The sequence below is a fragment of the Sciurus carolinensis genome, chromosome 4 (genome assembly GCF_902686445.1).
Source record: "Sciurus carolinensis chromosome 4, mSciCar1.2, whole genome shotgun sequence".
NCBI classification, from domain to species: domain Eukaryota; kingdom Metazoa; phylum Chordata; class Mammalia; order Rodentia; family Sciuridae; genus Sciurus; species Sciurus carolinensis.
This window is the reverse complement of record NC_062216.1, coordinates 142478217-142503673: the sequence shown is the minus strand read 5'-3', so window position 1 is coordinate 142503673 and position 25457 is coordinate 142478217. Positions and strand designations below refer to the sequence as shown.

Below are 25457 nucleotides of genomic sequence, written 5' to 3'. Positions count from 1 at the left end.
CTAATGGTAAAAGGCTGTCCTGTCCTTGAAAATATAGATTGACTGATGGTCCAACTCCTATAGAAGGCTCATTTTCATTTGCTAATTCAATTACATCTCCTTTCATCCATCTATTCAAAACATTGCAGATTTTTAGACGCTTATGGAGTTCTAGAGGTAAACACAAAAGAAATAGAATAATCATTTGCTCTACAACAATCTTATTCAGATTTAGACATGTCAAATGACATAATCTATTCTTTGGGGAATATTTCTTGGGATATCAAACTCATTTCAAATTCCTATTTTCTTTTAAATATGCCACAAGAAAAAGAAAAAAAAAACTTTACACCACCTGTTATGTTTCATTGTATAGGCTCTTTTATTTTTCTTCTTTGTGTTTGGTGTCCCTATTAGATTAGAGGAAACAATGACATAATTCCAATAAATCTATCAATGATTATCAAATAATAGTGGATTTTTAAAATCCTAGAAGAGCAGATAATAAAACCTGGGAGACCAGAAGCTATTCCTTGACAAATTTAATTATTGAAATACTGAATTTTAGAGTTCATTTTTGGATCCATACTCTTTGAGTTATAAATCTTTTCTCCTAAATCTGACTGATGAGAGTAATTGGGCTTCTTTGCCCTCTGAACTCAAATGAATTGAAGTGAAGCTAAAAAACTAACTTGTCATCTTCCCCCACTTCCTGCCACTCTGCTCCTAAGTGACCCTTAAAAACAACTCTTCTTGTTTTGTGTCCACATCCTCATAATTCACACCCACCTCTTGTGTTCACATCTTCTTTAATTTAATTACATTCATGATTCATTAATAACATCTTTACAATCACCCTTACCTTTCCTTTAATCTCAGCAGCCAAATATGCTGGCTCCTGTGTGGGGAAGTGTGCTGGAGAAAATATTACAACTCTGCAAAACACTGTAAAATCATGATCACCAACATTATATCAGCACTCAGTACTTTCCTGGCAATTTTAGTGGTTTTCTGGTCAGGTCCCTCTCTCATAGGAAATAGGATTGTGTATAAGGTTTTATAGAGTGGAGAGGTAAATTTTATGGGAACTATAAAAATGATCATAAATATTGAATATATAAGTGCACATCCCCTGTTTATAGACTTAGCAAAGTTCATCTTAATCCTTAATTCAGTTTTGGGACCCAGAAAAAAAAAAAAAAAAAAACACAGTGTGGCTGTTTGGCTATAAATGTGGAGGGCCCACAACCCCTCAGGTTTGATAACTTGCTAAAATGACATAGATCCAAGGAAAGCACTATTCTTATCATTATACTCATACAAATACTAAAGATTTACGAAAAGGATGAAAAATCAGAAGGATCAGTCAAATGAAGAGACACACCAGAGTGAGGTATGGAAGGGAGCATCCAGCTTCTGTGTGAAATCAAGGTCTGCCACCTCCTCTTATGTTAATGTGTCCTCCAAACAAGATGCTCCTCTTAAATTTATTGTCCAGATCTTATATTACAGCTTCTCCATGTAACCCACATAGTGGACTCAGTCACCATCCTCCCCAACTCCATCCTCCCCCACTCCCTGAGATTGGGATTTGGGCTTATATGATGTAGCCACAAGCTGCAATTCTTTAATCACATGGTTGGTGCTTTGGGGGAATGGCCTACCGACATCCTAAACCATCTTCTAATACAACCTAACTGGGGGCATTTCATTAAATCAAAAGGCATTTAATTAGCAAATACCCTCAAAATCTGCTGTAAAGAATAAGGAAATCCGGTCACTCCGAATTTAGAGTTCTCCTTCCGGGATCAAGAGACAAAGGCCAGTCAAATAATTTTTGATGCAACAGTTAAGCCATTTGTATTACTAATAGACTTAACAATAAAGAGTGGAATATACAGGTGTATGAATATTACCTAGATAGCACACAATATTCACTACTATGTATTGGTCAGGAGTTCATATAAGTCACTCCTCAGTTTTATTTCCTCCCCAGGCAGTTACTGAAATTTATTACCTGAGTTTTCTCACTTGGAAAGGGTGAAAATATGGTATCTATCTCATTGTTAATTATTTGATCTGTCCTAGTTCTCTGTCAGTTGCTATGCTCTAAATTCACACACTTTGTCTTGCTCATTTTCATTGCCTTTCTAGAACCATAGAAATCCAGGGATTTCCATGGATTCCTAACCCAAGGTCAAAACTATTATTTTTGTTTTAGTTACTTCTGTTGCCTTCATATGACAAAAAGGCAAGTGTATTTGGTAACTAATGGGCATTTTATTAGAGATCGATCCGGCAAAACCCTTAAAATAGGGCACTGAATTAACCTAATCCAAATCAAATGTAATATAAGGGGTGAAGTGTGAATTCCTGAAATGAGAAAGGGTAGTTAGTGAAAGTTAGGTAATTGATGGAATCAGTGGAGGAAACATGCAAATTCCCATTTCAGCCACTGTCTTACAAATGTCATTTTTCTTTTGTCAGAAGGAGTATGATACTTCAATTTCATCCATCCTTCCTTCCTTCCTTCCTTCCTTCCTTCCTTCCTTCCTTCCTTCCTTCCTTCCTTCCTTCCTTCTTTCCTTCCTCCCTCCCTCCCTCCCTCCCTCCCTTCCTACTTGTTCAACCCCAGGACTGGAAAGACCTCAGCATACCCTTTTTTGATTCCAAAGAAAGAATTCAGAGGGCTCAACAGAGAGTTTGGACATTATATTTCTCATACACCCCTTGGTGAGAGCAGGTTGGGATAAAATGGAGGACTGCACCTTGCCTCCAAGCAGGGGAAAAATTACAGAATAGAGTGACTGCCACCTGTGCATATGGGTTTCTTCAGCTGTTATGAGTGCATGACTTTACTTCACAACTAGGGTCCTTCCACTTTGACCCCCACCTAAAGATCGGAGGTAAGGGAAGTGGGCCATTTCCTTCCTCCTTGACTCATTCTTAGTTCACCTTCAGAAACATCTTGCCTTCCATGCACTGACTGATGTTTACGCCAGCACTTACTTACTTAATTACTCCCCTCTTACTGTTTTTTCTATCTCTCCCTTCCTTCCTTCTTTTTTATTTCTTCAATTATTTTTTCCTTCTGGACACTGGGCTAATTTTATTCCTTTCCTTCCTTTCCCTCTCATTCTTATCTTCTCTTCCCTTTAGTCATAACTTGCTTCAATTGCATTTAAAAGTGTTATCATTAAACAGAGTGCAGAATTAACTATCCAACAGATATTTATTGAACAAAGCTGGTTCTTCTTGTCCTAGAGTAGTTCATTCTTACCCTGGAGTAGTCCTCCCTACCTTAAAAAGTACCTTCTGGGAGAATTCTTCAGCTAAAAGTAGCCCTACTGTAAAGAACACAGATGAAACTTGTAGGAAAAAAATCTTTCAACATAGACCCATTTAAAAAAATTGAACCTCCAATATGCAGGAAGAAGAATATTCTTGACCTTGAATGCCCCATGTCTCACCATGCAGTTTGCTACATCATCTCAAAGATGAATGGGTCTAACTTTAATAGCCCAAAATGAGAATTCTAAACTCTCTTTTGGTGTATGATGTTTACAAAAGCATTTGATTTTAATATGCAGTTGTTTTGTCAGTGTAAACAGTTTCTGACCTATATTCTTTCCTCTCTATAGCTTCCTCAGCTGGGAAGGAAATGCTACCATGGCAACATGTCAGCTGTTGCCTCCTCCTCAGGGCTAGGATTGTGTATTCAAAACCAATTAAAATTTTCAAAGCAACTTTTCAGTGAAGTTCAGTGGCAGTACACATCCTGTTACCTCATAGAATGATATGTAGAAACTACTGAATTTCTTTTAAATTATGTGTATCCTCACATGGAAAACTAATCACATTCTGAATGTCACAAAAGTTCTATATCTAATTTGGAGAACTTCTGCAAGAAGGGGAATTCTCTGTGAAATAGTTTTGAGAATTATGTCCAAATGGAATGATATTTGGTTTGCCATTCTTTAAATTTACAATTTTTGGTTAACAAAACTTCTGTTTTTTTCTCTTATGATTTTGGCTTTATTGCCATCATTAACCTTAAGAATTGTGTTCCTTCCTTGATTATTTTTTTCTGCAGAGAAATACAGTTTTATAAATTCACATGGTTAAAGCACACTCAAACATCGGTTTAGATGTGTTGGTTTGCTTACTCATGAGCTAAATGATTCATCTTTTCCTACATACCATATACTTTAATTTCTACCCTCCATATCTTTTTCTTCTTAGTAGTATCAATTTTTTAAAAAATCACATCATTGTTTCTTGTTGTCTCTTGGGTCAAATCTCCAATCTAACCTTCCAACTCAGCAATTCCTTCTTGAGGAGCATACAACCTACTATTTTTCAAACTGTTTCCTATTTTGAGTACTAGCTCTGCCCATCTCTTGCCCAGATTTCCTTACAACAATGTGTTTTTCTTTTCACTTTAAAAGTTGCTATCAGTGACCTAGAGCATAGATTGTCCAAGGTGCCAGATTAGGAGGCACCATAGATTTGAAGGTAGAATAACAGAAATTGGAATAAATAACTCTTGTTTATTGCATTCAACTCCTGTGCTCCACTTTGATCTCATTAATTCTCAAGACAGATACAGTCTAGGACCTAGCTCTTATTCCTTTGCCATATCCATTCCTAGAGTATCTGAGGTCCCATAGAATATCATGACACCAAAGACAAAAATAACCAGAAACAAAAAGGTACAATTACTTCAATGAAAAGGAAAAATTGAGCAACACATACCATCTGAGGAGACATTATGAAAACAGACAAGTCAAGAATTTTAAATAACCCTAACAAATATACTTAAGGAGACAAAAAAGATAGTAACAATGTAAAACTACCACAAAAAGTCCCTCCCCCCAATTCCAAGTGAAAATATATTTATTATGGTTGAAAACTGTATACATAAAGTGTTCCGAGTAAACACAATTGATGGAATAAAAAGTGGGATACATACTGCTGAAGAATGAAATAATAAATTGGGAAATTCAGATTGAGGAACTGTCCTAGGAAGGAGCAAGAAAATAGGAAAGCCAAGAAATATGGAAGATAAAGAAAGAAATAATGGCATTAGAAAAAAAAGAGCCCCAGAGAAGGAAACAAAAAGACATTAAAGAAAGTAAAGTATTTCAATTCAGAAGCATATATTGGGTACCAAACCAAGATATAACAATTAAAAGCCTTGCGATAAAGTTTTATAATTTGCAGAAGATGTGATTATCAAGTGAAAAAGTAAACTACAATCATTGACAACACTTTGAGAAATAAGTTTATTAAAGCAGTTTCTACATGCAGAATATTTTGCATAGCACAATAGCAAATAGCATATACAAAATGCAAATATTATTTGCTAGTCTGTTAAGAGTGAACTAGAAAATCTAATAAAACTGAGGTACCATTTATAATAGTAACAGTATGTTTAAAGCATATTTTAGTTTAAATAACTTAATGCAAAAAAAAAGTCAACATACAAAACATAGAATTGTTTCTAAAAGGGACATAGAAGTTGATATGAAAAATAAGGATTCCATGTTCTTGGGTGGTATCATATCAATTATATCAATTATCCATTACTAAAGTACCATTTAATATAATCCTGTTAATAATTGTTGGTGAATTTATTTTTCTCTGCTCATAATCTCCTGCATCTTTTTCATCTGTGCTTTATTTGTTTCTGTTTCTCTTGGGATGTTGTCTTCATCAAAGGAAACCCAGCAAGACGTCACTCACTGCACATTCTTTGTACATTCTCTTCAGTACTGCAAAGACATTGAGAATATTTTCAACTTCCTTTACTTCAGGACTATATTAACATCTTGCTGCTCTTGCCTGGGGCCTTTCCCTTATTTAAGCTTTACTCTTCATTTACAATGAAATTTCATTATCATCAAAAGATATATGAAAGAATAGATTGCAAGATAGATTTCTGATTATCATCATTTTTTTGCTTTGTACATCAACCCAGAGTTTTCAAAATATGTAAAAGAGGTAAAGACTATCAGCGACTTTAGAACCCGTGAATTGAAACAGATTGAAATTTGCCACTCCAAAGTGGAGACTAGTGTTTGTGCCTCTGACTTCCTTCCTGTACTTCTGCCTAAGTCTCACCTTGCCTTGTGGACATCCAGCTAAAACAAAATTTCCTGACCTTCCTTGTAGCTAAATGGCAACATAGCAGCTTTCTGATTAAGGATTATGAATGGAAGTGATGTTCTTAACTATGGGTCATGCACAGAAATGGAAGTTCTTGTCCTTCTTATCTCCCTTCCATTTCTCAAGTCTGAAATGTAGATATGGCTGTGAACTAAAGAAGCCAGAATTAAAGACAGACTGTTAGGATAGATAGGTGATTGGGTTGAATCAAGAAAATGGAGGTCAGTTTGGAACTGGGAAGTTGGAGACCCCTGGGAGATTGGGATGTCAAAGTCTCCAGAGCCCTTTGATTACCAAGATTACCTGCACCACCCCTCCCAAAAGGTTGCAGACAGGGAGTTGTTAATGCCTTCTGGGCTGCTACCTGCCTGGATCACTTCATTTGGCCCTTCCCCTGTCCATCTGTTTCCCAACTTTTGGCCATCCCACCAGCATCTCCTGGGCCTAGTCACATAGGCAGGAAGGAGAAAGATGGGGGTGGGGGTGGGTAGGAGAACAAAGGAAACTGGTCTATAAAAGGGGCAGGGCACTCTCACTTTTGGGGATACCAGAATAACAGCCCTGGTCCCCTTTTCCCTCCTGGGAGAAGTCTGTTTTACTATCTTTAAATAAATTTGCTCTATATTTTTGCCTCCGTGTGTTCTCTAATGTTCAAACTTCAACATTTGAGGAAGAACTTGTCATTGATAACCAGTGGTATCATTATCTTTATTCTGTGGATGTGGGCCATATTTTCTGAGTGATAGAGCTATAAAATGGAAAATACCTGAGTTTCTAACATCCTAACATTGTAGAGATGATGTGTTTCCGGTCCAGGAGCAGTGATCTGAATTACCAATTAAAAGAGAAAGTATGTCTTTTATACTACTATACTTTTCAGTCTCTTGTAACACAACCTACGTTTTAGTTTATCACCCATAATTAGCCCCCAAATTTATTTTGCTAAGGTTTGTTTAGAAGAAATAAAATGAAGAAGCTTCACATGCACTGTCCATTTCACACTGAAAACAATGAATAATATAATTGAGCATTGAAATAAAATTAATTTTATACATTTTCTGTATATATGTGTTTCTGTTCATATGTGTATGTAAGTTTATAGTTCCTAGAATTATTATTTTCAAAATTTAATCTCTGATAAAGGTTACTATGGTACAATGGTTTAATAAAGAAATTCCATTTTATATATGAGCTTTCAACTTTCTACATATTTTAAATCTATTCCCAATAATTTGGGAGTGTATTTCATATCAAAGGTGTTTTTAACAGTGCTTCCTAATCTATAAATTTTGTTAATAACTTTGTAATATAAATGGAGTTAATACCTATTTTTAAGGAAGAAACAAATTTGTATTAAATAATGACCACATATGTGTAATATGAGTGTAAAAGTTGAGGATATATTTACCAACCTGTTTTTACCTTTACCAATCCATTTTTCATATTTTTCAATTATAATTACATAAATTATCTTGGTGAACCTATACAACACCTTTTCCACAGATGAGGAAACTGAAGCAGAGAAGCATGGAGTAATCTGCACAACGACCTACATTTTTTTTCCTAATATTTTTACTTGTAGATGGACACAATGTCTTTATTTATTTTTATGTGGTGCTGAGGATCGAACCCAGAGCCTCACATATGTGAGGCAAGTGCTCCACCGCTGAGCTACAACCCCAGCCCAATAACCTACATTTAGGAAAGAAAAGATCTGGAATTTGAACAAGCAGTGAAATATTCAACTTCTATGCTCTACTGGATGTTAGCAGTCCTGCGCCAGTCCTGTGTTCCTAAGATTTGAGAAAAACAGGAGCAAATTGCCCAGTGTAAAAAAGCTTCTCTGCCTAATAACATGGTATATTATGAAAGAAGATATCTACATTCATTGGTTTATAATAGTGTAGCAATACTGCGCTAGTGAAAGCTCCATTTATTGGGGACTGACAGAGGTGATATATTTTTGTTTTTGATATTTTCAAATTTATGGAAGTTATCAAGTTCAGGAAATTTGTAAGAAGAGGAACTTCTGATCATGACTGAATGTAGGCTCTTTTTCTGATTATAACAAAGTAGAGACTGAATTGCTGGGACAACATGTCAAACAAAAACAATGACTTAGGATGTATGACTGGACTTGAAATAGGATAATATTTACTCACAATTCCCCTGAACCCCAATAATGAAAAAGAATAAGTAGTCCCTTATAAGTTAGCATTCCATTAATATATTCCTGTAAACTATTTATTTTTAAAATTATCCTTAAACCACTAATTATACAAGATAGTGGGTTTCATTGTGACAATTTCATACATTCATTCAACATACTTTGATTTAAACTATTTCTTGATAATATATTAAATATTTGAATTGGAGAGATAGGTATTTTATAAAAATCTAGATTTTTAAAATACAATTCAAATAAGAATCCAGTTATCTCATTAAGAGAGTAGTGAAATGTGCAGGAATTAGGAATTATACATCTATTTTTGGACCTGAAAAAAAAAAAAAAACCAAATGCAACGAGAAACTGAATAAACATGAAACCTCTCTGACTAAAACCTAATTTGATAAAATTTATCTCTTAGAGTCATTATCACTGTTAAATAAATTAATGCATGTAAAGCACCTAATGCCCTGCTGAATCCACAATACATACCTAAAAGACCTTGACCCTTAACACTCCCCCACTTCACCAGCTCAGAACATGCTCCTGCATGCTACCTAAATATCCTGAGAAGTTTTCATTCCTGTCCATATTCATTTGGACCCTTATGGTCATGTTTATTAACTAAGGTTTTGATATTTATTCATATGTAGACACTGAGAAATGATAAAATAAGTAGTAAAATACATGTGTATTTTACATTCTTGAATATATCTTAAAGACCTGAGGCTCCCAAAAGAAATATCTTTTAAGACTCAGAATTAGGATATAATGATATACATAATTATAATTTATATATATGTATGTATTTATATATATATATATATATATATATATATATATATAGTCCTTACAACTTCTTATGATTCTTACCTTTTTCTTTTACCATATTGCCTCTAACTCTACTTTTCATTGAATCCTTCCTGTGCTAGAGGCATAGGCTGAGCAGTGAGGAAAAAGAGACTCCAAACAAAAGGTAAAATAGGATAAATGCTTATTTCTCTCTGATCTAATGCATCTGGAGATGAGCTACAAGGTGAATGTGATACATTCAGAGGGCCCAGTTATCCTCCTGCTGTTCCTCTGCATGGTGAAATTAGGTCACAACTTCCACAGTACAGTGTGTAGGAAGAGAGGAAGAGCAGAAGTAGAGAGCACAAACTCTCCTCTTAACCAAACCTTGTAGAGATTTAGTTAAGCTTATGTTGTCACAATTGCATGTTTTTTCTTTCTGGGTGAAGATACACAACCAGAGTTCCTTAATATAGTCAGTACGTTGTGTTTATTTATAATTTTACACTACAGAATCTTCCTTCTCCCACTTTGATTGATAAAGTTTTGTAAACTAAAAAAAAAAATTATATTTAAAAAATTGGTGGGTTTGTGTTTGGTATGATTAACAATGTTATTACATACATATTATTTTATTGATGACTTAAAGCTGTTCTATGAATGACCGAAGATTTTGCTCTGAAAATTTATTTCTCTACCCTTTTTAAGTAAGCACTGTAATGCTTAATAGAATCTTCAATCTTGTTCTCAATTATGATGGTGATAAATAAAGTTATTTGTGATTATAAAACTACCCATTTTCATATCAAGCAGCTAAACAGGGATTAAATTTGTTTACTAAATATAGATTAAGAAATGATAGAGTGAAGAAATGAAATGGCTGTCCCCATTCTACATGTACATAATTTAAATTAATCTTTACAATAACTTCTGGAAATTACACCATTTGATAGTACCGTAGTCTCACTCCACACAGTTTTCTTGGCTTGTTTTCTTTGCCCTTTCCTTCTCTTTCTTTATCAATCTGCATTATCCTTGCAATACACTTGAAAACTCTGGTTATCTAGATCAATATTTCTGTCTGTTTCATTTTGCTTAAATCCATCTACATGCTGCTGCAGACCAACAAAGTCACATAAGCCCTGTCACATGCTTTTATGTTGCTAAGGGCAACACTACAGATGGCAAAAACTGGCTATTATACATCACAATCACATGTTAAACACACAAACACATGATGGTTTGAAATACTTAAACTATGCAAGAGCAATTTACCTTTAAGGGTATGATTTTATATACAATGTAATTACAAAAACTTTAAAATATTGTGCTGAACTTAATTAAATAAAATCATTTTCTATGTTATTATAAACAAATTAAGTGCCTTTATGATAACTAGACTAAATGGAAAGCCAAAAGGGATTTAAAATAAACCAATACCTTTGCTTGGATAAACTGTCCTTGATTCTTCAATTGCTGATTCTCTTGTTTTTAGATAGAAACCTAGTCGAAGGTTTCTATCAAAGACAATAAGAAATACACTTGAAATTTGGTAAGAGGATAGATCATCATAAATGTTCTCAACACAATAACTGATAATCATGTGAGATGCAGATATGTTAATAAGCTTGATTATAGTGAATATTTCACAATGCATTTAGATATTAAATCTTTAAGCTATATACTTAAATATATACAATTTTTAAATGTCAACTATACTTCAGGTTGGGAGGATTTTTAAATAAAATAAATAATAAAAACAAGAATTTAAAACAAGAAATATATACAATATGTAAATACAAGGTCATGTGTAAAAATGGATATGGTCAAGTTGATATTACATTTGAATTTCTAATTTTTGTATCAGCATAATCCATTGTACATGCTGCTTTTCTTGTGATCTTTACTTCAAGTAAATGTGTTTCAGACTTGGGGATGCTCTATATCTTATAAAATTAATTATTACTTAAGATTCACAAATACATAAAATACAAATATATGTAGTTAGATGACATTTATGATATAAATATACAGTGTGTGAAAAGTGAAATAAAATACCACTGAATTTTAAATCTTTTTTTTTTCTTTCCTTTCTCGTTCAGAGTGGAAAACCATTCTTTCATGGATCAGTGATTCTTAGTGCAGAGCTTTGTCTGGATTTTGTTCATTCTGAACACTTGTCAATCATTTTGGTGAACAAAATTGAACAGATTATCTTGGAAAAAACTCAATGTGATTTTCATGCAATGAAAGTTAAGTCTCAAGTTAAATCTCCACAGACAAAGAGAAATGAAAAGCTGAAGCAATTATTCAGCTAATTAAAGTGAGAAAGGATGGAATACACTCCTTAATCTTACTCACTGAGGCATTACACATTTTTTTGTATTAATATCAGATATAAATTTTAATGCTATTTAAATAATTAAAATTTCTAAAACCTCTAAATATTTGGTGGCACACAAAATAAATTCATTTTTCAGGTGCCATCTATCTATATTACCTCTGTTTTGGAGAAGTTGAAAGAAGACAGATTTAAGTCAGAAATTGAAATTTGAATTTCTCCTCTCCTACTAACTGGCAATATGATATTGGACCTGGCTTAAGCTCTCTGTGGTCTCAGTTTCTTCAGATGTAAAATAGAAAAACCCATGTGATTAGAAAATTTACACATAAATATATTTTTAAAGGACACATTTTCACATACATATGTGTTGTGCTTTTAGTACTGACTTTATTATTTCAGGAGTTTGCCAGAGTTTGTGTTCATATAGGAAAAAAAGAGAGAGAGCAAAAGAGAGAGAGAGAGATCGGGCCAAAATAAAAAACAAAACAAAATAAGAATCCACAAAAATGGTGAAATTTTGAACATTACCAAATAGATTTTGATTATCTAACAGATAAATGTCTACATTTATTTGTTTCTATATGTAATCAAAAGATCTATCTCAAAATGTAATAAATGAAGATACTTAGAATAAGGATAGAATATATTTTTCAATTATCTGTTTATGGAAAATAATAATATCATTTAGGAGTCTCTTAGAAGACAAGATTTTATTTTACTTCCCTACTCAGGTAAAATTTTCTGTAAGAGTCCTCCACTAAGATTAAGAAAACTGAACTATTTAAGGATTTGATGGTATTCCTTTTACTCAGCAGTATGTATATTTTTCTGGATGATTGAATTAAAAATAGTGGGAACAAATATTAAAATATTTTATTAAGTTATATAGGTAGCAAATTATAAATCTGTGGCATGTACTGAGCTTAGGAGATCATCCAACCCTGTTGCATGCTGCAAATATTATCAGTCACAAAATAAACTGATCTGTGAAAGATTATAAAATGACAGTCCAAGGTAAAACCTTTAAGGGAAGAAGAAGGATTATAATTCATATTTTTAAAATTTGTGTAATTTTTCAATGAAATACTGATTTACCTTATAGGACTTTTTTTCCCTTAAAAATTACGTAGATGACTGACTTTCTTATTTAGTTCCTTTGTTATTTTAGCTATTTCACCTATACTGTCACTGATTTTCACACTTTGTTTTCCTTAAAAGATGACCATGTGTTTTCTCAAAGCAGATGAATTGAGGTTTAGTTTCAGAGATCAGGGCCCCTTAATAGTAGCCAATTAAATTTAATGTAAACTCAAAGTTCCAAATTCTTACCACACTTTGTCTTCTTTGGAGTTACTCTTTGAAAGTCTCTACTTCCACCAGGGACTCCCAAAAAGGATGTCTTTTTGTTTTCTCTCTTTTGTCTCAGGTCAACTTAGATGTGATTCTTAGCCCCTTCAATAGACCAAATATTATATGACCATCAGGCACTCAGATGGAGATTTGGGAGGCCTCATTGCTTGGCAGCATTCCATGCCCCTCCTCCCCTAACCCCCATTCTTTCTTTCCTACTCTCATTTTGGTCCCTAGCTATTCTGCATAAATGCCCCCATTCCCAGGATAATTTTTCTTCATTCCTGAAGAGCAAGTCTGTTCCCTTTAGCCTTTTAAACCAAATTTGCCTTCCTAAACCTAGGGGCTCAACTCTCAAGACCTCTGGTTCATATGATAGTCTGTTTTAAAAGAAGGATCTAGCAGTGTACATTTTTAATCTAAGATACAGAAGAACTTTGAGAAAGACACATACTCAGAGATCCTAATCATTTGGCAGGGATTAAATGAGGCCGATTCAAGGCTCCACTGATGGATTCAGGAAAGAATTCTACTCCCTGAAGTATCTGCTATAGATGAAGCCAATGATCTAGGCCCTTTGAGTTTGGGATTCTCTCACTAGTCACATAATTGCAAAACCAAAGCTAAATTTCTATATCCCCAATCAGGTTATGAGGCATTGATCATCAATACAAGTTGACTACTGCCAATGTCTAATTTTGTCAGTGTGAAGGTACTCTAGATTTGGTCTATGTCCTAACAAGGTTAAGATCCACTGAATTTTCAGGTTTTAAAATTGGATGTTAGGTTTTCCTTGACCTTATTACCCATCACCCAAAACCTCCTTATCTGATTGAACTGATCCTTGAAAGGATGAGTCGTTGAGACAATAAATAAAATAGTTAATGACACTTAAAATTGTGTAAGGGCAAATAACATTTTTTTTAATAAATTCAGTTTCTGTTTTTAAATTTCATTTAAGCAAATTAATTTTTATGCGTTGATAGATTTCTTCTTGTCAGTTAAGGGAAAAATAAGCACAAAATAACTAGAAAACTAAAAGCATCTTTAGTATTAATCATTTGATTGCTAATCAACCACCAGCAGTGATGCTTTTATTCTCTCTTGTTTCCCCTCAGTACAAAATTTAGATTTCACCTGCTATTCTTTGATTTTTTTTTCCCCCAGAGGTCAGTGACATGACTCTTTACCTGCACATTTATCTCAACTGGTATATATTTGATATCTGCTGGGTTTCAGAACTTTCCTGAGCAATGAGGACATTAGAGAAGCAAAGGACATGGTCTGACTCGAAAGAGATGGAATATGCTCAGGGGAATAAGATTTTAATTATAGGAATAATTTATAGAACAAGTAAATATTGTATCTATAAGATAAATTAGGCTTCCATTTTTCCCATACAACGAAAAGTTTATTGAGTGTCTGTTTTTTTACCAATCATTCTTTTTGGAGTTTCAGACAAAGTGCTGTAAAATAGGGACACCATCTTTGCCTTTGTGGAAAATAATAAATGTTAAATAAATAATTTACCAAAGTGGGGCAGTGATTAGAATCTTTACAAACAGTGCAAAGAAAAAGTATCAGATACTGTAAGCTCAGTAACAAAGGAAACTAACTGAAGTCTGCCCGAAAAAGTTATATTTACACTGACAACTGCAAGGAGAATAGGATGTGGGTTCAGAGAAGACAAGGTAGTAAAATAAAGGAAGAAGGATGTTGAATGGTGGTGATTAGGTAAGAAGTTTGGAACATTTGTGCATGATAGTAGGAAAATAGTGAGGGATGATGAAGAACAGCCAGATCCTGCAAGATATAGGTCATATAAGAGTTTAATTCTATCATACGTGCAATAAAAATTTATCGACAGGGATTTAAGCAAGGGAGTAAGCACTGTGATCAAATTTACCTTTTATAAATGTCACTAAATCTACTAAGAATAAATTACGGGTAGCAGAGGGAGCTACTCGACATCAAGATAGTACAGGATCAGGACTTGGTCTGGGAAAGGGGTAGCGTAGATAGAGAAAAAACTAAGGGAATTTAAATTGTATTTTTGAAGTAGAATTAAGAGTAGTGTGCTCTGAAAGGACCATGTGAGATAAGGAGAGGAGAGTGCCAGCAATGGCTCTCTGATTTATGTCTGCAGCACCTAGGTGGAAGATGGACCTGCAGAAATGGCGGTAGGGATGATTCATGCAAGCTGTGATAACTGCTTAAGTTTCCTGCAGGTCTCTTACTCAGAAGAATAAATAGTTTTTATATGTAGAAGAAAGGGAAGAGCCATTAAGGAAACGTATCTTTGCATACACTTGGTAAAAATAGATAGGAAATCAGTATTTAAGATGGTGATATTTATTTCTAGGTTTAGGTAGACAGACAGAAATTAGAATTCCTGACTATTAAAGTTTTGCACTTTGGAAAAGCAAATGTATACCAACAATACTCATTTTGAAGTTAAGGATAGATTAGAATTGGAAGAAGCTAGCACTCTGCAAAAAACAATACCCTAAATAAACTGAACTGCAGGCATGATCTAAAAATTCACAAAAGAAGTGCAGCTAGTAAATTTATGAATAACTGATTAATTTTATCAGTTATCAAATCCACCTGAAAAGTATAACTAGATTCTAGCTTGAGCAAAGAAAATTTAAAAAGTATTCTTTGATTTTTTTTTTTTTTTTTTTTTGCTGTACTGGGAATTGAAACCAGGGCAAAGAAAGAAATTTCTCAAAGAAAGTATTTTTAAAAAATGATAATGCAGATTTTTTTCAAGGATAACAAAACAGATCATAGTCTGTTGGAAACTAGACTGAAAGAAATCTGACAAGATTATTTTAAGTTTTAATAATGCATACTATTTAACTCACTATTTCTACCTCCTATTATTATCTTTAAGAAATAATCAGATTCACACATACTTATTCATGCATTTATTATTACAAATATCAGTGTTATTTATAATAAGATATTAGTAATTAAATAAATATAAGAAATGAGGATTTAAATATGTAAGTTTTGTTGCATTTGAGAGAAAGTAATGCATATGTTTTAAAAACATTTTTAAAGAAAAATAAGAAGAAACTAAAACATATTTTTAAAGAAAAATAAGAATGCAAAAAAAATAATAGTTGTTTTAGCTACCTCATAGCAGCATCAAAAATTATGCATTAAATCCTTTATGTTTTAAAAGTTTCTATTTCCTGATTTTTCAAAAATAAGCATAAATATATGATAAATCTTATTTTAAAAATGATCACAATAGTTTTAGCATGAGATCATTAAAATAGACTGGTGGCAATGAGAATAAAAAGGATATAAAAGTATGAGAAACTTTTTGGGGAAAAATATGATAAAATTTACTTGATGAATAGAGTACATTAACAGAAGAAAGAAATTTAGCTCCTGGGTGATGAGAAAATATTAGATCTATGTTGAAAGAAAAAAAAATTGCATACCTTATAGGGAAGAAGAAGATGAAAAGTTTACTGTTGTCAGTCTTTAAAGAAAAATACACTATATTCCATAGGAGAGATAAGACTCCATTTTTTAGGAAAATGGTCAGGTGGTTAAATTTAGAGAAGCAAAGAACAGAGAGAGAATAGAAGAAGACTGAGATCTGGACCTAGTATCCCCCAGATCAAAAGCTTGCTTTTAGCATTTCAATAGTAGAGATAATAGGATTTGTATTTAAAGTCAGTAACGAGAAGACTAATATTTTTTGACAGCTGTATGTATACTCACTGGATGAGATTATAAATTAACTTACTTAAAGCTATTTATTTTAGTTATGTCTGGACACTGTGGCTTTACTGAGGAGACATGCCAGATGTAATTTGCATTATGCAGGTATTAAGACAAATCTCATGATATTGCTGGCTATGATTTAGAAATAAAAGATTAAAAAAATTAATCCTAGATTATTATTTTTAACAATTACTTATTCAACTGTTTTCTTTTTTATTAGTTGACTTTTTAAGTCTTTATCTTACAGTTAAATTTGAAAGAATATTAACTGGAGAAATTTGCTAACTATTGTTTTAGAACAGGTAGTACAAAAAAAACCTATTTCTAGAACTTGTTTTCATAATAGTTAATTATTCTTAATTATGAATATTTCAAATTAAATATAACACTCAAAGAAAACTGGGAATTATAGAGGGAAATTATTTCCTTTAAAATAATTTCAAATATAAGTGATAAATTTAGTTGAAAAATAACTGTAAAAAAATTACCTTCTCTTCTTTTAGAATTTAAGACTAAAACAAACTTTTGTATCTATTCTTATGATTGACAATGAGCTGTTTAATAAATAATTATTGAGACAATAGATGCATCTTTTGTCCTCTTTGTTATTTCAAAAGAAGTACATAATAAAGTTGAGATATTCATATTGTTATAATTGTTGTAAATTTTATTACATATAAAAAATAATAAAACATTACATTCCCAGCTCTAACCAGATTTTTAAATTTCATTTTTATAATTTTCAAACTTGCAGAACTTTATAGTAAATAAATATGCATGCATCAACTAGATTCTACTATTAAACTTTCATTATACTTGCTTGGTCACATAATTACTATTCCCACTCTCCATCTACTAACTCATCATATTATTTGACACTTTTCCAAAGAAGTCATAGGTATCCATACATTGCCCAAATATTTAAGTATGACTAGAATGTACCTGAACATTTCACAGAGTTATTATTTTATTTTGAGGTAAAATTTGTATAAATTGTACATACTTACTTTATCCATTCAATTAAGAAAGCATCCAAAGGGCATACTCTTATGCAATCCAAAGTCCCCATCACAATATAGAGAATTATTGCAAACCCAAAAGTTCTTTCATGCTCCTTTCCAGTTAATCCTTGCTCCCAGCATCCCTCGGGAAACTAATAACTCTTATTTTGTATGTAGATTAGTATTTCCTCTACTAGTACTTCACAGAGATTATGGAATGTGCAATGTTTTACATAAAGTTTCTTTCAGCACTATGTATTTGAGATTTCTCCATATTGTTGCATTCCTGCTTACTGTTGAGTAGTATTCTGTGTATGAATAAGCCACAGTTTCTCTGTTCTCCATTTGGTGGGCATCTGGGCGGTTTCTAGTTTGGAGAGATTATGAATAAGCCACTATGAACTCTCTTGTATTGTGTGTATGTGTGAAGATATGTTTTCATTTTATTGAGTAAATTCTAGGCCACAGAGTAGGTATAGGCTTAGTTTTATAAAAACTGAGAGACCTACATTCAAAGTGGTTATGCTGTTTTCTATTCCCACAAAAAATATATAAGACCTGAGTTTCTTGGCAGGCTCACTTATATTTGATGCTGTCAGTCTTTCTTTCTTTCTTTCTTTCTTTTTAACATTAATCATTTTGGTAGATGTAAGATATTTAAAAATGTGTTTCTAGGTTCTTTTATTGATCACAGAAAACATGTTATATTCTGATTCAAAACAATTCCAAAACATGTGTAAGTCTATAGAACTGATGAATCTTTCCTCTATTTTTTTTAATGCCCCTATCTCCAGGATACAGGTTTCAGAAATGTCTTGATGACTAAGTCTAAGACTGTCCCACCTCAATCTTTGTGGATTCCACCAGGAATGAAGATGGGGCCCAGAAGATCTGTGTACTCCAGGTAAGTCCACTCTTTACTAGCATCAATGTCATCATCTTCCAGCAAAAGAAGGGGCCTCAGAACTCTGCAGTATCCTGGCAAAGCCTCTTTCTTTTCCTTTACTGAACACGTTTCACAGCCTTTCCATTGTTAACTGCTTGAAAATTATCAGAACTCATTTATACTGAAAGGTGGGATTACTTCTGTTACAACCAAGGGGTAAGAATACCCAGGCCATCCTGAGTTTAAGTTCCAATGTGGTTCTGTGGGCAGTGGAGCAAATATGTGACATAATGCACATTTTATTTATTTGTTATTTGGATTCTGATATGAGTTTAAAACTTCCATAGCATTACTTTTATATCCTCAGTGCCCAGAGTGTATAAAAGCTAAATACAGAAAGTCATCAGAATATTATGAGCAGTTATGTGTCACGAAATTGGACAACCTAGAAAAAGTAAATTCCTAGAAACATATTACCTATCAATACTAAATTGTGAAAAAGTTGAAAATCTAAACAAACCAATGAGTAAAGCAGTTGAAATTAGTAACTAAAAGTTTCCCATCAAAGAAAAGCCCAGGAACAAGATGATCTCATGACTAATTTTAATCAAACATTTTAAAGTCATACCAATCCTTCTCAAGCCCATCCAAAAAAATTAAAGGAAAGGGAATACTTCCAAAATCATTTTACAAAGATACCATTACCCTGAGATCAAAGCCAGGCAAAAACACTACAAAAAAAGAAGAGTACAGGCTAATATCGATGATGAATAAAGATGAAAAAATCCTTTATAAAATACTACAAACTACATTCAGCAGTACATTAAAAGCATCTTTCATACCATGATTGAACTAGGATTTACCCTAGTATTTAAGACTGATTCAACAAATGCAAATCAATATATGTGAACCACTGTATTAATAGAATGAGATTCAAAAAAAGCAGTTGAGAAATTCTACTTCCTTCATGATTAATTTTCAACAAATTAGGAATATAAGGAATATTTCTCCAAAGAATAAGGGTTACATATTACAAGTTCACAGTTAATGTCATAATCAATAGTGACAATTTGAAGGCTTTTCCTTTGAGATCAGGAACACAGAACTTTCACCACTTTTGTTGAACATAGTACTGGAAGATTTAGCCAGAACAATTAGAATAGGGAAAGAAATAAGACATTCAAATAAATAAGGAAGAAGTGATATTGTCTCTGTTTGCAGATGACATGACCTAATATGTAAAAAATACTAATAAGGGCACCAAAATACCATTAGAATTGATAAGTAAATTCACTAAATTTGTAAAATTAGTAAATTCATTAAATTCAGTAATTGTGGAAAATAAAATTAACTTACAAAGTTCAATAGTGTTCTTCACACTAATAATAAATTATTTAAAATGAAATTTAGAAAACAAACTAGTTTGCAATAGCATTAAATACAAACCCTTAAGAGTAAATAGAACCAAGTAAATTAAAAAGCTGTGTACCAAAAACTATAAAACACTGATGACAGAAATAGAAGATGAAACAAATAAATGGAAAGATATTCCATGTTTATGGATTGGAAGAATTAATACTGTTAAGACATCTATAGTACCCAAGCATTCTACAGATTCAATGCAATTCCAATATCAGTCTTCACAAAATAGGAAAAAAGTCCTAATATTTATATAAAATTACAAAAGACCATACCAAAACAGCCTTGAACAGGAAGAACAAAGCAGGAAGCTTCATACTTTTTGATTTCAAAATATACTATAAGATTATAGTTATCAAAACAGCATGGCACTGACATAAAAATAGACACATAAACCAATGGAAGAGGATAGAGAGCCCCAAAATAAATCCAAACCATCTACCGATTTTTAAAAAGAAAGTTACCAGCAACACAAAATGGGAAAAAGATAGTGTTTTCAATAAGTTATTTTGGGAAATTGAATATACATATGCAGAGGAATGAAAATGGATATCTATTGCTCCTTTTATACAAATACCAACACAAAAGAATGGAATACTTAAATATATGATCTAAAACTATAAAGTCACTAGAAGAAAACATAAGTACAAACTAAATGGTTTTGAATCTGGGTGATGATTTCTTGCATATAACCTCCAAAATATAAGAAATAAAACAAAACTAAACAAAGGGGATTATGTCAAACAAAAAATTCTGCACAGCAAGGAAACAATTAATAGAGTGCAGAGATAATTCACTGGAAGAAAACATTGTAAATTGTATAAAAAATATGGCTTATATCTGAAAGATATGAGGAATTCAAAATACTCAGTAGCAAGAAGCAAATAATCCTATTAAAATGGGCAAAGAACATGAACAGACATTTCTCAGAGGAAGACAAATGTCTAGCAGATACATAAAAAAATTCTCAACATCTCTAATCATCAGAGAAATGCAAATTAAAACCATGATGACAGGATACCACCTTACTCCTGTTAGATTGGTAATTACCCAAACAATGAAATATAAGTGCTGGGGAGGAGGAGGAAGAAAAAACTGACCCTTGATAGACTGTTGGTGGTGTTTTAAATTAGTATAGCCACTTTGAAAAACATTATGTTGTGACAGATTTTCTTATTTGTATGATATGATATCAATATGTTTAATAGCCATATCAAAAAAAAACAACAGTATGAAAGTTCCTCAGAAAACTAAAAATGGAATTAGCATATGTCACATCATTCCCACTACTGTGCTTGTTCTTAAAGTAATTGAAATCTGTATATTGAAGCAATATCTGCATTCCTCTGTTCATTTCAGGAATATTCAAAATAGTCAATAAATGGGAACAATCCAAGTGTTCATCAGTGGATGAATGGATAAAGAAAATGTAACACACACACACACACACAGAATGGAATACCTATCAACCTTAAGAAAAACACCAGAAAATTCTGTCATTTGTGACAACAGGAAGTCATTATATTAAATGAAATAAGCCAGACACGGAAAGACAAATACTATATGATCTCACTCACAAGTGCAATCTAAAAATGTTGACTCATAGGAATGGGAAGTATAATGATGATTACCAGAGGGGAGAGAGGTAGAAAAAAGAGATATTGAACAAAGGATACAAAAGTACAAAGTTTCAGATAGATAGGAAGAATAATTTCTAGTGTTTTATTGCATAGCATGGTGTTTATAGTCAAAGGTAATATATATTTTAAAATAACTACAAGAGAAGATTTTAAATATTCTTACCACAAAGAAATAATAACTATTTTAGTTAATGAATCCCTACTTAGTCTGATTTGATCATTCCATAATCTCTCTATATATATGTATTAAAATATTATATTATACCTCATAAATATATACAATCATTTTTTGTTAATTAAAAAAAGAAATAAAACTCGACAAAACTCCAAAACAAAGAACTGGTATAAATATTCAACAATTCTGGAAATTTTATTTGTAAATGTAAAGATTTGTGTCATTTATAGTATTTTGAAAATCATCATTATGTAATTATACATTTAAAAGGATTTTTAGTTAAGGTTATCAATTTATTAGTTATATCATGCCAACCTACTGATTTACCTGACAATTATCTCAGTGAATTTGAGAATAAATTCTCCAGTTGGTTAAAAATATAACAAGTTTTTGGAAATAACCTTTTGTATTCACCCTCCTACCTCATGTACAATTAAATTCTCTCACTTGTTTGATATTCCAACTTTTGATTGACATTTCCAGGAACAATGAGAATTTTAACAGGATGTTAAAATGTGATTCTTCTTGACTTCTGGGCTACTCTTTTCAATGTTCTATACTACTATCTTATTTAATCATCACAATTAACTTTAGTAAGTATTATCATTATCAATTAAGTAAGATCATTTTATGGAAGAGAAGACTAAACTAACAAGTCAAGTTAGTTGGAATTTGAATCTGGAAAATCTATCTCCAGAATAAGTGCTTTTAGCTAGTACACTATTAGGCAAAAGTAAGACAGACTGTGCTAAGGATTTCATGGGAAGCACAACCAAAAACCAGGCATTTAATATTGAACAGTTTCAGTCACTTTAAGCACACAGAAGGTTTGAAAGACTTGATCTCCACAAGAGTCTTTCCAAGAGTAGTAGGGAAGTATATTCCCTCTTCATTTTAAAGAGAGAGACTTTAAAATGAGTGTGAGTGTGTGTTAGTCCAATGGGTCTCTCAGGAAAGTCGCTACCTAAACCATAAGATAAGGGAAGTAGAGTGGACTTTTTTCAGACTGTCATCTGTGATGGCAAACAATAGAAATAGCTTGGGCAGCTGCTCCAAAGATAAAAATGAAAGGAGTTGACACCTGTTTAGATTTGCTTTCCCTCTAATCATTGGAGTAAAGTATGTGTGAGTGTTTTCTAAAGGCTATGTGTGAGCCGCATGCAAAAAAGAAGCATATAGATAGTCTTAGATCTTAACCAGTAAGATCACATTTAAGGAGTGAAATAAACACATCATTAAGCAGTAGAAATCAGTATATTCTTAGAGGTTGCAAGAGTAGGCAAGAAAACACAGAGAGAAGCATTCACTCAGAACTGCTCATGAGTGAGGGATCTCTGATGAATGTGTAAACACAACTACTAGTAACTGTGAGATTTAAACATATGGTATGCCTATAAAGAATGAAGCCAGGATCAAGATTACCAGCCAAGTTTGACCTGTTTTTCTCCTCTTGCTCTTGCCTCCCTCTTTATGTCAACTCTGAAAAATCAGATTTGCAGTCAAAAGATGGAGAAAAAGAGTTGGAAGACTAAGAAAAAGGGAGAAAGGCTCTTGCCTTGAAGAGAATAAAAAACCATGACTGGTATATAAGACCAAACATTCTAAACACTGAATTGATACTGTTTTGTGACCCAGAGGTCAAGGAAAATTTAATTATCTACAAATAATGTGTAAAATCACAGGACGACCCACATTTTTACCTTGAACATAATAGAGAACTTCCTTACAGAGGCAAAAACAAGTATTTTCTGATTGTATTTCATGACATCCATTTTGTTCAATATAATGATTACAGGAAGGACTTCTCAATACAGTGATTACAGCAAGGGTCAGGGTTGACATGTGGGTGGCAACAGTATTCCTAGCTTCTCTTCATCTTCACAAAACCAATGAATACTATCTTCCTGTGGGACTCAGCATTATGTTGCTGTGGCTAAACCAGAAAAATTTACAGAAGGAAAGTTTATTTGGGGTTCAGAGTTTCAAAGGTTCAGTTCATGGTTGGTCAACTACATTACTCTGTGCCTGAAATGAGTTAAAAATATCATTGCAGAAGGGTGTGGTGAAGGAAAGCTGTTAGATCATGCCAGTCAGGAAGCAGAGTTAGAGAAGGGAGTCAGGTACAAAATATAATTATGTTTATAATATAACATAATATAATATAATATAACATAATATATAATATAATATATATTCCTAGTTCCTCCAGCGATATCCAACATGCCTACAATTACCACTCAGTAGTCCATTCAAATTATTAATCTATCAAATGGATTAATCCACCAATAAGGTTATAGCTCTTGTAATCTAACCATTTACCTCTGAACATTCCTGCATCGCCTAACACATGAGTTTTTGGAAGGGACACCTCATATCCAAACCCTAGAACTTCCCTTTTCATAGAAGTACATAGATAATAGATAATACTGGATAGTAGAATTTAACCATATAAAGGCCGAGAGAGTTGCCTTATTGAATCTACTTTAAAACACAGAAATACTTTCAAGAAGCATTCAACAGCTACTCTCAGAGATCATAATCATTAACAGCTTAGGTGTGCCAATATTTATCTAGTACAATGAGTGTGGAAGTCAGTTTCCAAAGATCATTCCGACCAATTCCACTCACCTGTTTTCCTCAAATGCTGCTCCTCCCATTAACAATTAGAGGACATGCCCTGGCTGTCTCCACTGAATCTAGCCTGGGCTTGCCACTGCTTTGACCAACTGTATATGAAAGAAGGGTTGCACAGGGACTTATGAACTTAGGAATATAGAAGTTGCCATCAGCTTCCTCTTCCTTCCTCTTAGAACTCTGATTCTCACATGAATAAAGTTTAGGCTGCTCTGCTTGGAAAGAGCAGACATGGAAGAGCAACAAGGGGCCAGACATCTAGTCACACCACCATTTGACTGTAACTGTGCAAAGACATCCGGCAAAAGCAGCAGGGAAAGTGTGTATCAAAGCTCCAACCCATGAAATCTGAGATATGGCAAAATTTGGCAAAGGAGTGGGTGTTTTCTGCCACTATTTTTTGCGGGAAGGGGATTTGATTTGAGATAACTGAAATAAAGAGAAATGAGAATTCTCTAACTCTTGTCTCCTCTAGGATTGAACTTCAATTCTTTTTTCAACCAAATAAATAAATAAGTCTACCTCTGTTAAATCTGTTAGGTATTATGTTTTGAATTGACTCCCAACTTTTTTATGCCACACAGATGGCATCTCATCTACCTAAAGCAAATCACATAAAAAAAATTTCATATCCTATACACTAGACAAAACAAATTACAATATCACTTTCCCTCAGGAGAAAAATGACTGGATTAATCAACTCGATATTTATGCCAGTTGCACAGTTACTATCTAAATGATGCCACACTGAATACCAGTAGAGTAAAATGAGACAGACATCATGACCCTGTGTACATGTATGAGTACACGAATGGCGTGACTCTGCTTTGTGTACGACCAGAGAAGTGAAAAGTCGAACTCCATTTGTGTACAATGAATTAAAATGCCTTCTGCTGTCATGTATAACTAAATAGAACAAGCAATAAAAATTCAACAAAAAAAGGAAAGAAAAGAAAACCAGTAGAGTGACAGGAGATGGCCAAGATTGCCATGGTTCATCTTTTTTTGTGTGCGTGTGACTTCTGTGTCAGAATTAATAATGCTGTGTGCTTACATGTTGGAAAGATTTACATTACGTGAATTTGAGCTGGTGTGATATGAAATATTGTCTCATTTTATGATATGTATCATGCAAATAAATGACTCTTAAAAAATCAC

The 25457-nt window shown here is 33.0% G+C and overlaps 1 protein-coding gene across 3 annotated transcripts in view; it reads left to right on the top strand.

The window, feature by feature from the left end:
- The window catches only part of Tspan19 (tetraspanin 19), a 79669-nt gene that overhangs the window by 41663 nt on the left and 12549 nt on the right, over positions 1 to 25457 (top strand). For all 3 annotated transcript variants that reach the window (XM_047550810.1, XM_047550811.1, XM_047550812.1), the window contains one exon: positions 18340 to 18449. In XM_047550810.1, the coding sequence (XP_047406766.1) occupies positions 18340 to 18449 (110 nt within the window). The remainder of the gene's footprint in view (positions 1 to 18339; positions 18450 to 25457) is intronic.